The sequence below is a fragment of the Bufo bufo genome, chromosome 3 (assembly GCF_905171765.1).
Source record: "Bufo bufo chromosome 3, aBufBuf1.1, whole genome shotgun sequence".
In the NCBI taxonomy this organism is placed as follows: Eukaryota; Metazoa; Chordata; class Amphibia; order Anura; family Bufonidae; genus Bufo; species Bufo bufo.
Window position 1 is genome coordinate 40,876,967 of NC_053391.1, and position 14,221 is coordinate 40,891,187.

General features: G+C 47.4%; 1 protein-coding gene across 2 annotated transcripts in view; it reads left to right on the forward strand.

Moving 5' to 3' along the window:
- The first annotated feature begins 1,353 nt into the window (after window positions 1–1,353).
- Window positions 1,354–14,221, forward strand: part of LOC120994501 (carbonyl reductase [NADPH] 1-like) — a 36,268-nt gene continuing 23,400 nt past the window's right edge. The window contains exons 1-3 of one of the 2 annotated variants that reach the window (XM_040423122.1): window positions 1,354–1,745; window positions 13,041–13,148; window positions 13,778–14,207. In XM_040423122.1, coding sequence (XP_040279056.1) covers window positions 1,460–1,745; window positions 13,041–13,148; window positions 13,778–14,207 — 824 coding nt within the window. In that variant the 5' untranslated portion in view covers window positions 1,354–1,459. Of the gene's footprint in view, window positions 1,746–13,040; window positions 13,149–13,777; window positions 14,215–14,221 lie in introns of those variants that run through there. The other variant, XM_040423121.1, reaches the window with a different exon arrangement.

Sequence of the window (14,221 nt, forward strand, 5' to 3'; positions counted from 1 at the left end):
ATTGCGGCCAAGAATAGGGCATGCTCTATTTTTTTCAGGAACAGAATTGTGGACCCGGAAATGCGGGTTTGCATTTCCGGATCCGGGCAGCACATCGTGCGTTCCCATAGAAATTAATGGGTCCGCAATTCCATTCCGAAAATGCGGAACACAATTGCGGACGTCTGAATGGAGCCTTAGTCAGTTTTCCTTTGCACCAGCTGTGCTAAGGCGACTTTCACACTAGCGTTTCTATTTTCCGGTATTGAAATCCGTCATATCAATACCGTAGAAAAACGCTTCAGTTTTGTCCCCATTCATTATCAATGGGGACAAAACGTAACTGAACAGAACGGAATGCTCCAAAATGCAATCCGTTTCGTTTGGTTGCGTTCCCATACCGGAGAGCAAACCGCAACGTGCTGCAGGGTTCTTTCCGTCATGGGATGCAGAGCAAGACGGATCCGTCATGACCCCCAATGCAAGTCAATTTTCTCTGACACAATAGAAAAGATCCGTCCCCCATTGACTTTCAGTGGTGTTCATGACGGATCCGTCTTTGCAATGTTAAAGATAATACAACCGGATCCGTATATAACGGATGCAGACGGTTATATTATCAGTAACGGAAGTGTTTTTGCTGAACCCTGCCGGATCTAGCAAAAACGCTAGTGTGAAAGTAGCCTAAATCTCCCCAATAACGAGATCATCAGTCGCTGTTCATTTGCATAATATGACATCTGGTGCCACCATTTTCATCCATATCTGATCGCCGGGACCCCTGAATGGCGGTGGGCGGCAGATCTGACCACTGAGACCACCCGGGGTGACCGCCATACACACGTGCTGCCTCTCCATTCATCTCTATGACCGAGGCAGCCACATAGAGAGGCAGGATCACCCCTCCGATCAGGGTCCCCCATTTTCGTGATCAATAGGGTCTCAGTAGTCGTACCCCCACCGAAAGCCGGTGTAATAAAAAAAAAAGTGCTGTAGTTCTTCATGGCATCCAATTAGGTTGCTGCTTTTCAAAAGGGCCTCCAAAAACTGAAAAGATGGAGTCTAATTGATTGCTATGGGCGACTATTCCACTTTTACCTTGCACTGGTTTTTGATAAATCTTGCCCAGTGAACATCTGGCACGGATATATGCCGCTGCCCATGGACGCACGTCGTTAATAATAGCTGTAGTGATTGGAAATGACAACCCTGCATATGTCAGGTCCATAGAAATTAGGCAAATATGTCAGGAGCCAATGTGAATATGCCCTTACATAATCTAGTACAGTAGTTCACCTCTGTGACCAGCAGATGGCAGCAGCATCACACAGCTCTATAAGAAGGCGGCAGGCCTCAGCCCTGGCCTTGCAGGGAGGAGCAGTGTGCCATCACTGCCTCCTGTGATAACAAGCCCTGTCTGCCTCCTGCACTGTGCATTTCCTTCGCTCTTCTCGTGCACATTGTTGCAGTCACTATCAGCATGGCTGGGGTGAGGGTGGCATTAGTCACAGGGGGCAATAAAGGAGTTGGACTGGCTGTGGTCAGGGCCTTGTGCAAGCAGTTCCAGGGAGACGTGTATCTGACAGCCAGGAACCCCAAGCTTGGAGAAGAAGCTGTCAAGGCCCTGAATAATGAGGGGTTGTCCCCGCTCTTCCATCAGCTGGACATCAATGACCTGACCAGTATCCAGGCTCTAAGGGATTTCCTGAAGGCAAAGTATGGCGGGCTCGACGTGCTGATCAATAACGCAGGAATTGCATTTAAAGGTAAGTCCTTGCTACTTATGAGTAAGTTCACATATCTGGCATATTTTCCATTTTTCTCTTCTGGTCTAGGACCAGAAAAGCAAAAAATAAAAATAAAGGAATTAAGCGCCAGGTCTGTTAAATGACATACAGAACTGGTGCCGACAGATCCCACTGACTATAATGGGACTGGTGCCGACAGATCCCACTGGCTATAATGGGACTAGTGCAAGACAATATAGTGCTGCATACCGGCAAGGGATTGCTGAGGAACCACAAGTACATAGATTGTAAGCTCTTGCGAGCAGAGCCCTCACTCCTAGTGATTCAGTTGTATATTAGCCAGTTACGTTGTGATGTCTTTTGTTATGTACAAGAACCGTGTGAATAGTAAAGCGCTGCGGACTATGGTGGCACTATATAAATAAAGATTATTATTATTACCACTGCACTACAGACACATCCTTTTATTATGCTTTATTTATATAAATTTTTTATTTTCTTACTTTCTGTATTCTGTATTTTTTTTTTTTTTCCACAATGTCATTAGGGCTCATGCACACGAACATGTGCGCTCCCATTCTGTGCATTGGGAGCGCAAATTGCAGTCCCCAATGCACGGGCACCGTCCGGGTGGCTGACGCAGACTGATGCAGACCCATTCAACTTGGCCCCGCTCACTGTAGTATTCATATGTAACCTGTAGGCATGGGGGCTTTGTTAAACTATAGAAATCCTCTGACGCAGTATCGCAGTCCACGTAGTACTCACTCGAAACTCCAGTGGCAGGCAGGCCGGATGGCAGAGTAACGTCACTTACTACGTCACGCGCCTGCTCCTCCCACTTTATGAATGAAGCAGGTGGATCAGGCGCGTGACGTAGTAAGTGACGTTACTCTGCCATCCGGCCTGCCTGCGTTTCGAGTGAGTACTACGTGGATTGCGATACTGCGTCAGAGGATTTCTTTAGTTTAACAAAGCCCCCATGCCTACAGGTTACATATGAATACTACAGTGAGTGGGGCCCGGTGTAATAGAATACAGTGACTGCACCGGGCCCCGCTGCCATTCCAATATCAGTTGCGCCCCCAGCCCCTCCTCCCTCCCCGCGATACATCCCCGGCCGCGCTGTGCAGCATCGCGGCCGGCGATGTGTCAGTGTTAAATAGCAGCATTTGCCCCATAAGACGCACACTGCCATTTCCCCCCACTTTTTTTGGGGGGGGGGGAGTGCGTCTTATAGGGTGAAAAATATGGTAAATGGGGAATGCAAGTAGTGCATTTGCTTGTGCACACTCTTTCAGATTAAAACTTTATATTTTCACTACTCCAAATGATAAACGCTCCAGAAAAAGGTATGTTTCCACTGCTTTTCCCAGCCCCTACTTAAAGGGGTATTCCCATCTTAGACAATGGGGGCATATCGCTAGGATATGCCCCCATTGTCTGGTAGGTGCGGGTCCCACCGCACTGCCATTTCCCCCCACCTATATCGAGAACGGAGCGGTGAGCACTGTGGCTGGAGGACCCCAGATTTCCCGGGGTCCGTCCACCACAAAGCGCTAATCCCCGCCTCTCCCATAGAAGTGAATGGGAGCCTGCCGCGCATGCGCGGCCCATGCTCCCATTCATTTCTATGGGGCAGACGGCACTAGCCGAGCCAGCGCTCGGCTGTTTTCGGCGGCCCCATAGAAATGAATGGAGGGTGGCAGCGCATGCGCAGTGCGTTCTCCTTCACTTTCGGGGCTCCGTTCTCGATAAAGGTGCGGGTCCCAGCAGGACAATGGGGGCTTAGCTTAGCGATTTGCCCCCATTGTCTGAGATGAGAAAACCCCTTTAATGCTGACAGCAATTTAGCATGGTCAAAACTGCTGACAGACTCTCTTTAACCCCTTAAGGACCTAGGACGTACCGGTACGCCCTATTTCCCGAGTCCTTAAGGACCTAGGACGTACCGGTACGCCCTATTTCCCGAGTCCTTAAGGACCGAGGACGTACCGGTACGTCCTGACTTAAAATCGGAACTCCGGCGCCGCAGGGGTTAATCGGAACGGGATTTCGGCTGAAATCATTCAGCCGGCATCCCGTAACAATGCAGGGGGGGGTCATTTGACCCCCCCGTATCGGCGATCGCAGAAAACCGCAGGTCAATTCAGACCTGCGGTTTTCTGCGTTTCCGGTCCATTCGGGTGTCCTGTGACCCGATGAACCGGAAAAAGACTGCGATCGGTGGCGTAATTATACACCACCTATCGCAGTCCGAGGATTTGGAGAGGCGGTGCTGGCCCTGGTGCTGAATGCCGCTGTCCAGGGTGCTGATTGGTGCAGGGGAGAGAGGCGCGAGATTCAAACTTCCTGCGCTCCTCTCTCCCCTCCTCTTCCTGTCCAGCACCCTGACCGTGCAGCATCGTCCAGCACCAGCTCCTGTGTCCCCCTAATCGGAATCCATCACCCTCCTGCACCCATCGCCACCCAGGTAGGTTAGGGTCAGTGAGGGAGAGGCACCGTTAGGCAGGGAAAGAAGGGAAAAGTAAGTTAGAAAAAAAAAAAAAAAAGTACTTTTATTCCAAACTTCCAAACTTCCATCTAACCCTAACCCAGACCCCTCCTGCCACTTGCCCCCCCACCCACCCCCCACCAGCCACTTCCCCCCCCCCCCCACCTGCCTCCCCCCCCCACCCCCCCCCCACCAGCACCCCCCACCCCCCACTCACCACCACTTTTTTTTTTCTGCGTGCGCTGACTGGCCGGCACTTTTTAGCGTCCGTCCACTGTTAGCGCATCGCCCGCCCCACCACCCCACCGACCGCTGATCAGCGTTGTACCGCTGATCAGCAAGTTTTAACTTTTTTTTTTTCTAACACTTGCCCATTTTTTTGCCTGGACTTTTTAGTACGCGAACACCCGTTGCCCCCACACACACGCACATATAATAAAGTTTGCCACACACGCACACCTACACGCACACACACCCATGGCCCACCGGATGTTCTCGGCCGAGGAGGCATACGCCCAGATTGCCTCCGACTCTGAGAGCCCCAGTGAGGATGAGGATGACCCCACATTCCTTTTGTCATCCGCATCCTCCTCATCATCATCTGATGACGATGAGCCACCAAGGCGGCGGAGACGCCGCCAGGCGGAGCCAGGGGCCCCACATGCTAGGGATCCTGTGGCCCACCCTAGTACGAGCCGCCCTGGGGTTCGTACTGGTTTCCCGGCCCACCAAATAAGTCCACCGGAGCCCCCTGCCGATGAACTTAGCTGGTGTCCCCCAGTGGACTTTGAGCCTGAGATTCCGGATTTTGCTGGCAATCCTGGAATCCAGATTCCCACAGTGGGGTTTACTGAAATAGACTATTTTAGTTTTTTTTTCAGTAACTCACTGGTGAATTTGATGGTGGAGCAGACGAATCTGTACGCCCAACAGTTCGTCGCTCAAAACCCAGGCTCAGTTTTGGCTAGACCCGGTGGCTGGACGCCGGTCAGTGCAGCCGAAATGAGGACATTTTGGGGCCTCGTGCTGCATATGGGTCTAGTCCAAAAACCCAGTGTCAGGCAATACTGGAGTGGGGACGTCCTATACCAGACCCCACTGTACAGTATGGTCATGATACGTCACCGGTTTGAGGCCATCCGGAAATGTCTGCATTATTCCGATAATGCAGCATGTCCCCCCCGAAGTGATCCTGCCTATGACCGGCTGTATAAGATACGGCCGGTCATCGATCACTTTGGGGCCACATTTCAGCAGGCCTACGTACCTGGAAGGGAGGTCGCGGTTGATGAGTCTCTCGTTGCGTTCAAGGGGAGACTCAGTTTCCGCCAATACATTCCCACAAAGCGGGCGAGGTATGGCGTGAAGCTATACAAAATTTGTGAGAGTGCCTCAGGGTACACTTACAAATTTCGTGTGTACGAGGGGCGAGATTCCCGTATTGAACCCCCAGAATGTCCCCCCACTCTGGGTGTTAGCGGGAAACTCGTGTGGGACCTTATGTACCCACTGCTGGATAATGGTTACCACTTGTACGTGGATAACTTTTATACCAGCATTCCCTTGTTCAGGTCCCTTGCCGCCAGATCCACGTTCGCTTGTGGGACCGTGCGGAAAAATCAACGCGGCCTCCCTGCCTACCCCCTCCAGGTACCTATCCCCAGGGGTGAGACCCGTGCCCTTACCAGTGGAAACCTGTTGCTGGTCAGGTATAAGGACAAGAGGGATGTCCTTATGCTGTCCACAATCCACGGTAACGGCACCACCCCTGTCCCTGTGCGAGGTACCGCGGCAACGGTCCTCAAGCCCGATTGTATCGTCGACTACAATCGGTATATGGGAGGAGTTGATCTCTCTGATCAAGTCCTCACGCCATATAACGCCATGCGCAAAACCCGGGCATGGTACAAAAAAGTTGCGGTCTACTTGGTACAGGTTGCCATGTACAACTCTTTTGTACTATCCCGAAGCGCTGGCAGCACAGGGACATTCCTCCAGTTCTATGAGGCAGTCCTCAAAGACCTGATCTTTTCGGACCGGGAAAGAGCAGGCCGGAGTACCTCGGGAATTGGAGGCGCCCGGATCGTCCCTGGCCAACACTTTCCAGGTGTGGTCCCCCATACTGGAAAGAAGGGACGAACCCAAAAAAAGTGCAGAGTGTGTCACAAGAGGGGGATACGGAAGGACACCACTACTCAATGTGACACGTGCCCCGATCATCCGGGCCTCTGCGTTATCAATTGCTTCAGGGAGTATCACACTTCCATGGAGTACTAAATTTTTATAATCCTCAACAGTCCACTAGAGAACATAAAACACTATGGCTCTCAGACTTTGGAGACACGGAAACAATTTTTCTTTCCCCAAAAAATATTAGTTTTAGAGCAGGCATCCTCAAACTGCGGCCCTCCAGATGTTGTAAAACTATAACTCCCAGCATGCCCAGACAACCTACAGCCATCAGCAGGGCATGGTGGGAATTGTAGTTTTACAATATCTGGAGGGCCGCAGTTTTAGGATGCCTGCTTAGTGTCTCCAAAGTCTGAGAGCCATACATATTGGGCATCGTCGCGTGCGTAAAAGTCGTCGCTATAAAAATAACTTTTGACCAAACGCCTCGGATGAACGGTGTTAAAAATATAAAATAAAAACTGTGCCAAAACACCAATTTTTGGGCAAAATTTCAATTTGAATCCATTTTGCCGGTAATAAAGCAAGGGTTAACAGCCAAACAAAACTAAATATTTATTGCCCCGATTCTGTAGTTTGCAGAAACACCCCATATGTGGTCGTAAATGGTTATATAGCCGCACGGCAGGGCATAGAACGAAGGGAACTCCATATGGTTTCTGGAAGGCAGATTTTGATGGACAGTTTTTTTTTTGACACCATGTCCCATTAGAAGCCCCCCCTGATGTAGCCTAGACTAGAAACTCCAAAAAAGTGACCCCATCTAAGAAACTACACCCCTCAAGGTATTCAAAAGTTACTTTACAAACTATGTTAACTAGGGTTGTCCCGATACCACTTTTTTAGGACCGAGTACAAGTACCGATACTTTTTTTCAAGTAGTCACCGATACCGAATACCGATACTTTTTTTAAATGTCATGTGACCGTTTTGGGGGATCTGTGGATCTGTGGATGACGCACTGTCATGTGGGGGATCTGTGGATGGCACTGTTATGGGGGACCTGTGGATGGCACTGTTATGGGGGATCTGTGGATGGCACTGTTATGGGGGATCTGTGGATGGCACTGTTATGGGGGATCTGTGGATGGCACTGTTATGGGGATCTGTGGATGGCACTGTTATGGGGGATCTGTGGATGGCACTGTTATGGGGGATCTGTGGATGGCACTGTTATGGGGGATCTGTGGATGGCACTGTTATGGGGGACCTGTGGATGGCACTGTTATGGGGGATCTGTGGATGGCACTGTTATGGGGGATCTGTGGATGGCACTGTTATGGGGGATCTGTGGATGGCACTGTTATGGGGATCTGTGGATGGCACTGTTATGGGGGATCTGTGGATGGCACTGTTATGGGGGATCTGTGGATGGCACTGTTATGGGGGATCTGTGGATGGCACTGTTATGGGGGATCTGTGGATGGCACTGTTATGGGGGATCTGTGGATGGCGCTGTTATGGGGATCTGTGGATGGTGCTGTTATGGGGGATCTGTGGATGGCACTGTTATGGGGATCTGTGGATGGCACTGTTATGGGGATCTGTGGATGGTACTGCTATGGGGTGGGATATCTGTGGATGGCATTGTTATGGGGTGGGGGGATCTGAGGATGGCATTGTTATTTGGTGGGGGATCTGTGGATGGTGCTGTTATAGGGGATCTGTGGATGGAACTGTTATGGGGAGGATCTGTGGATGACACTGCTATATGTCATCCACAGATCCCCCTCATAACAGTGTCCCCCAATACACCGGGCCCCGCCGCTCACCGAAGTATTTATAAACGTGAATCCTTATCCTGTTGTTAAGTTGAACTAACGCTGCCCTCTCCCATGTTCCCCTGTATCCCCACAGCACTTACTTAAGCTTCCATAGCAGGCAGAGCGGACGGCACCAGTAACGTCACTCACTGACGTCGCGCGTCTGCTCCGCCTGCTTCACTCATAAAGTGGGCGGAGCAGGCGCTCGACGTCAGTGAGTGACGTTACTGGTGCCGTCTGCTCTGCCTGCTATGGAAGCTTAAGTAAGTGCTGTGGGGATACAGGGGGGACAGGGGAACATGGGAGAGGGCAGCTTAATAACAGGATAAGGATTCACGTTTATAAATACTTTGGTGAGTGGCGGGGCCCGGTGTAAGAGTACAGTGACTGCACCGGGCCCCGCCCATAGTTACGCCCATAGTATTCTATTTATGTATCGGGGCGGGGTATCGGCGGCTGAGTACCGCCGAGAAAACTCGGAATCGGTCCCGATACCGATACTAGTATCGGTATCGGGACAACCCTAATGTTAACCCTTTAGGTGTTCCACAAAACCAAATAGTGAATGTAGAAACAATTTTAGAATTACATTTTTTTGTTACATTGCCTCAAAAAAGACTAATATAGAGCAACCAAAAATCAAATTTACCCCAAAAATAGTCCCAAAACAACAACCACCTTATCCCGTAGTTTCCTAGATGGGGTCACTTTTATGGAGTTTCTACTCTAGGGGTGCATCAGGGGGCTTGAAAGGGTACATGGTGTCAATAAACCAGTCCAGCAAAATCTGCCTTCCAAAAATGACGTTCCCCTTCTTCTATGTCCTGCCGTTTAGCCAAATAGTAGTTTACGACCACATATGGGGTGTTTTTGCAAACTACAGAATCAGGGCAACCCATTTTGAGTGTTGTTTGGCAGTTAACCCTTGTTTTCCTCCTGGAAAAAATTGATTATATTGGAAAATTTTCCAAAAAATAGAAATTTCAAAATTGTTTCTCCATCTGCCATTAACTCTTGTGGAACACCTAAAGGGTTAACAAAGTTTGTAAACCCAGTTTTGAATACCTTGAGGGGTGTACTTTCTTAGATGGAGTCACTTTTTTGAAATTTCTATTCTAGGGGTGCAACAGGGGGCTTCAAATGGGACATGGTATAAACAAAACCAGTCCTGCCAAATCTGCCTTCCAAAACCCATATGGTGTTCCCCTCCTTCTATGTGCTACCGTTCGGCCAAACAGTAGTTTACAACCACATATGGGGTGTTTATGAAAACTACAGAATCAGGGCAACCCATTTTGAGTGTTGTTTGGCAGTTAACCCTTGTTTTACTCCTGGAAAAAATTGATTATATTGGAAAATTTTCCAAAAAATATAAATTTCAAAATTGTTTCTCCATCTGCCATTAACTCTTGTGGAACACCTAAAGGGTTAACAAAGTTTGTAAACCCAGTTTTGAATACCTTGAGGGGTGTACTTTCTTAGATGGAGTCACTTTTTTGAAATTTCTATTCTAGGGGTGCAACAGGGGGCTTCAAATGGGACATGGTATAAACAAAACCAGTCCTGCCAAATCTGCCTTCCAAAACCCATATGGTGTTCCCCTCCTTCTATGTGCTACCGTTCGGCCAAACAGTAGTTTACGACCACATATGGGGTGTTTTTGCAAACTACAGAATCAGGGCAACCCATTTTGAGTGTTGTTTGGCAGTTAACCCTTGTTTTACTCCTGGAAAAAATTGATTATATTGGAAAATTTTCCAAGAAATAGAAATTTCAAAATTGTTTCTCCATCTGCCATTAACTCTTGTGGAACACCTAAAGGGTTAACAAAGTTTGAAAAAACAGTTTTGAATACCTTGAGGGGTGTAGTTTCTAGAATGGGGTCATTTTTGGGAGGTTTCTATTATCTAAGCCTCACAATATGACTTCAAACCTGAACTGGTCCATAAAAAGTGGGATTTTGAAGATTTCTGAAAATTTCAAAATTTGCTTCTAAACTTCTAAGCCTTGTAACATCCCCAAAAAATAAAATATCATTCCCAAAACAATTCAAGCATGAAGTAGACATATGGGGAATGTAAAGTCATCACAATTTTTGGGGGTATTACTATGTATTACAGAGGTAGAGAAACTGAAAATTTGAAATTTGCTAATTTTTCAAAATTTACGGTAAAAATTGTATTTTTTTATGCAAAAAAATTAACTTTTTTGACCCAATTTTAGCAGTGTCATGGAGTACAATATGTGACGAAAAAACAATCTCAGAACGGCCTGGGTAAGTCAAAGCGTTTTAAAGTTATGAGCACTTAAAGTGACACTGGTCAGATTTGCAAAAAATGGCCTGGTCCTTAAGGTGAAAATGAGCCTGGTCCTTAAGGTGAAAATGAGCCCGGTCCTTAAGGGGTTAACCCACACTTAAAAAAAAAATAATTGGCAGACCTACCAGTCATGTGTATCTCTAAATGGCACCAGTAAAATATGATAAAAACAAGGATGAATTGATTACACAGCTATTGATAGAAAAATGTTGTAAACCTGCACGGCAAATCATAATGAGGTGGTTATTATGGGGGACTTCAACTACCCAGATATAGACTGGGAAACTGAAACCGGAAACAGGTTCTTGGCAATAACCAAAGACAATTACCTTTCCCAACCAACTAGAGGGACAGCCATACTGGACTTAGTATTAACCAATAGACCTGACAGAACAACAGACGTGCAGGTCGGTGGACACCTGGGAAAAAGTGACCATAAAGTAATAACCTTCCAATTGTCATTCAAAAGAGCGTTTCTTCAGTGAGGAACAAAAATGCCCAACTTCAAATAAGCAAACTTTAGCCAACTAAGAGAGGCCATAGGCCTAACTAACTGGGACAAAGTCCTCAAAAATAAAAATACAGCCACAAAATGGGATATTTTTAAAACCATCTTAAAGGGGTTCTCCGGGCTTAACCATTTTTTGGCTATTAAAAGCTAACCTGTGGAGAAAAGATTATTGCTCACATACTGTACTTACCTTCCAGAGTGCAGTCATTCTTGAGACCTGCCTCCCGGTCACGTGGTCCCTCCAGATGGCTTATCTGTGCTTCCGGGCAACGTCCGTCTTCTCACCCTTTCTCCCTCAGGAGACGTGACGTCACCGCCTCCTGCTGGAGAAAGCGCCGGCCGGCAGTCTTCACAGCGCACTAGGATGAATGCTAGAGTGCGCATGTGCAGGACCGCCGGCCGTCAGTCTCTGTATCGTACAGGCTTCTATGTGATGTATATAGCATCGATAAAGATGAGCGGTGCAAATACTGGAGATGCTCCGTCAGCATATCACACTAATAACCACATGTAGTGGTCAAAGCTAAACCCTCTCTTCTGGAAGTCCTAAATTAACCACTGAATTTCCTGCAATTGTTGGAGAACCTATGTCCACAGCTAGCATGCATCAGCAGTATACATCAATCAGGGGCTGGTAACAGAAAACTGCCGACTGCACAAATGTTCTGTCACCGCAGATCAGTACAAAACTGTAAAACATATGTCATATCTGGAGGATTATTGAGGCCAAGTAATTTAATATGTGAGGCCAATGAACACAGAAGTCTTGTACTGTCAGAGCAAAGGAAATAAGAATAGCATTCAGAATTTTAAGGCTAGTTTCACGCGTTTCAGATTTTTTAAGTCTGAAACAAATCTACAAGTAAATTCATAACACACAAGTCCTTTCACTTATGAGTAAGTTCACATATCTAGGACCAGAAAAGGAAAAGAAAAATCTAAGCGCTGGGTCTGTTAAATGACATACAGAACTGGTGCCGACAGATCCCACTGACTATAATGGGACTGGTGCAAGACAATATAGTGCTGCACGCCGTCAAGGGATTTCTGAGGAACCACAAGTACATAGATTGTAAGCTCTTGTGAGCAGGACCCTCACTCCTAGTGATTCAGTTGTATATTAGCCAGTTACGTCGTGATTAATGTTGCGCGAACTTGTGTTTTAAGTTCTGCGTCCAAAGTTTGGGTTATTGAAGAATCCCGTTATGGATTTCGCTACCACGGACCATAACGGAATTTTTAATCCATAACTGGATTATTCGATAACCCGAACTTTGGACGCAGAACATAAAAGACAAGTTCGCTCAAAACTAGTTGTGATGTCTTTTGTTCTGTACATGAACCCTGTGAATAGTAAAGCACTGCAGAATATGGTGGCACTATATAAATATAGATTATTGCTATTATTATTGTTAATATTACCACGGACTACAGACACATCCTTTTATTATGCTTTATTTATATAAATATTTTTTTTACTTTCTGTATCCTTTTACTACAAAGTTTTTTTTTTTTTTTTTCCCCACAATGACATTAGGGCTCATGCACACGAACATGTGCTGCCCATTCTGTGCATTGGGGAGCGCAAATTGCAGTCCCCAATGCACGGGCATTGTCCGGGTGGCTGACAGACGGATGCAGACCCATTCAACTTTAATAGATCAGTGATCGGTCTGCACCGCAAAAAAAATAGAACATGTTCTATTTTTTTTTGCGGTGCGGAGGCACAGACAGAAAACCTCGGAAACTCTCCATAGTGATGCACAAACGGCTGGTGCCTGTATATTGCGGAAGCGCTGTTTGTGGTCCGCAATACGGGCACTGGTCGACAGTGGTTGTGTGCATGAGCCCTTAATTTGATTTGATAGGCTATGAATGGCCCCCACTGCAGTTGATGGGGCCTGGTCCTTGTGTTCCTGGTAGAAAGTTGGTCACACATGCCCGTTACTCTTCTTTGATGACGTACCAAAAATATATAACTTGCTGGACCTAAACATGGCCCAAACCTCATGTTTTTTCCATGTTCGACTTTTCCAGTTGCTGACACAACCCCATTTGCCACCCAAGCAGAAGTTACTTTGAAGACCAACTTCTTTGGCACTCTAGATGTTTCCAACAAGCTTCTTCCACTGATTAAACCAAATGGTAAGTATACAGTGATGGACTATTTAAATGGGTTGTCCGGGTGTGTAGTATTGATGACTTATCCTCCCGGCACCCCCCGTGATCAGCTGTTTGAAACCATGAGCACCGTGGCACCTTCCAAGGCCAGTGACCTCTTGTTCATCGATCACATGGCCTAGACGCAGTCCCATTCTAGTGAATGTGGCTGAGCTGCTATACCAAGCACAGCCACTATACAATGTACGGCGCTGTGCTTGGTAAGCTGAGAGAAGGATGCGCCGATCCTCTTCAGATAGCTGATCGATAGGAGTGCCGATCAGGTATGGATGACTTATTCTGAGGATAGCTTATTAATATTAAACACCCGGAAAACTCATTTAAAGTTTTCCTCCATCTTCTCAGAAAAGGATAGTCCCATATTTTCAGTGTAGTGCCAGCCAGCTGTAGACTTAATGCCCAGGGGAGATGAGCGGTTGCCATGTACCTCCTTTAACACAGTGGGGAACAATAGCACCATGAAGGAGAAATCCCACCCAACATCAGGATAAAGATGAAGGTTTATAGCCCCCATAGACATCATGTAAGTAGCTTACAGTCGGCATAAATTTTCCATGGTGCTTCATAAACGCCATGTTTTTGTGCTCTTACAGGAAGAGTTGTCAATGTCTCCAGCATGGTCAGCCCCTCAGCCCTCGCCAAGTGCAGCCCTGAACTTCAGGAGAAGTTCCGCAGTGACACCATCACTGAGGACGAGCTGGTGAAGCTGATGCAAAAGTTTGTGGAAGATGCCAAAAACGGAGTCCATCAAGAAAAGGGCTGGCCAAACACTGCTTATGGGGTGTCCAAAATCGGTGTATCAGTATTGTCCAGAATTCAAGCTCGTCAGTTAAAGGAGACCAGGAAGGGAGAGGGCATTATACTCAATGCCTGCTGCCCAGGGTGGGTGAGAACTGATATGGCAGGTCCAAATGCCACCAAGTCCCCAGATGAAGGTGCTGTTACCCCAGTATATTTGGCCCTTCTTCCTGTTTCAGCGGATTCACCATATGGGGAGCTGGTCAGCGAAAAGAAAGTTCTTCCCTGGTAGACGTCAG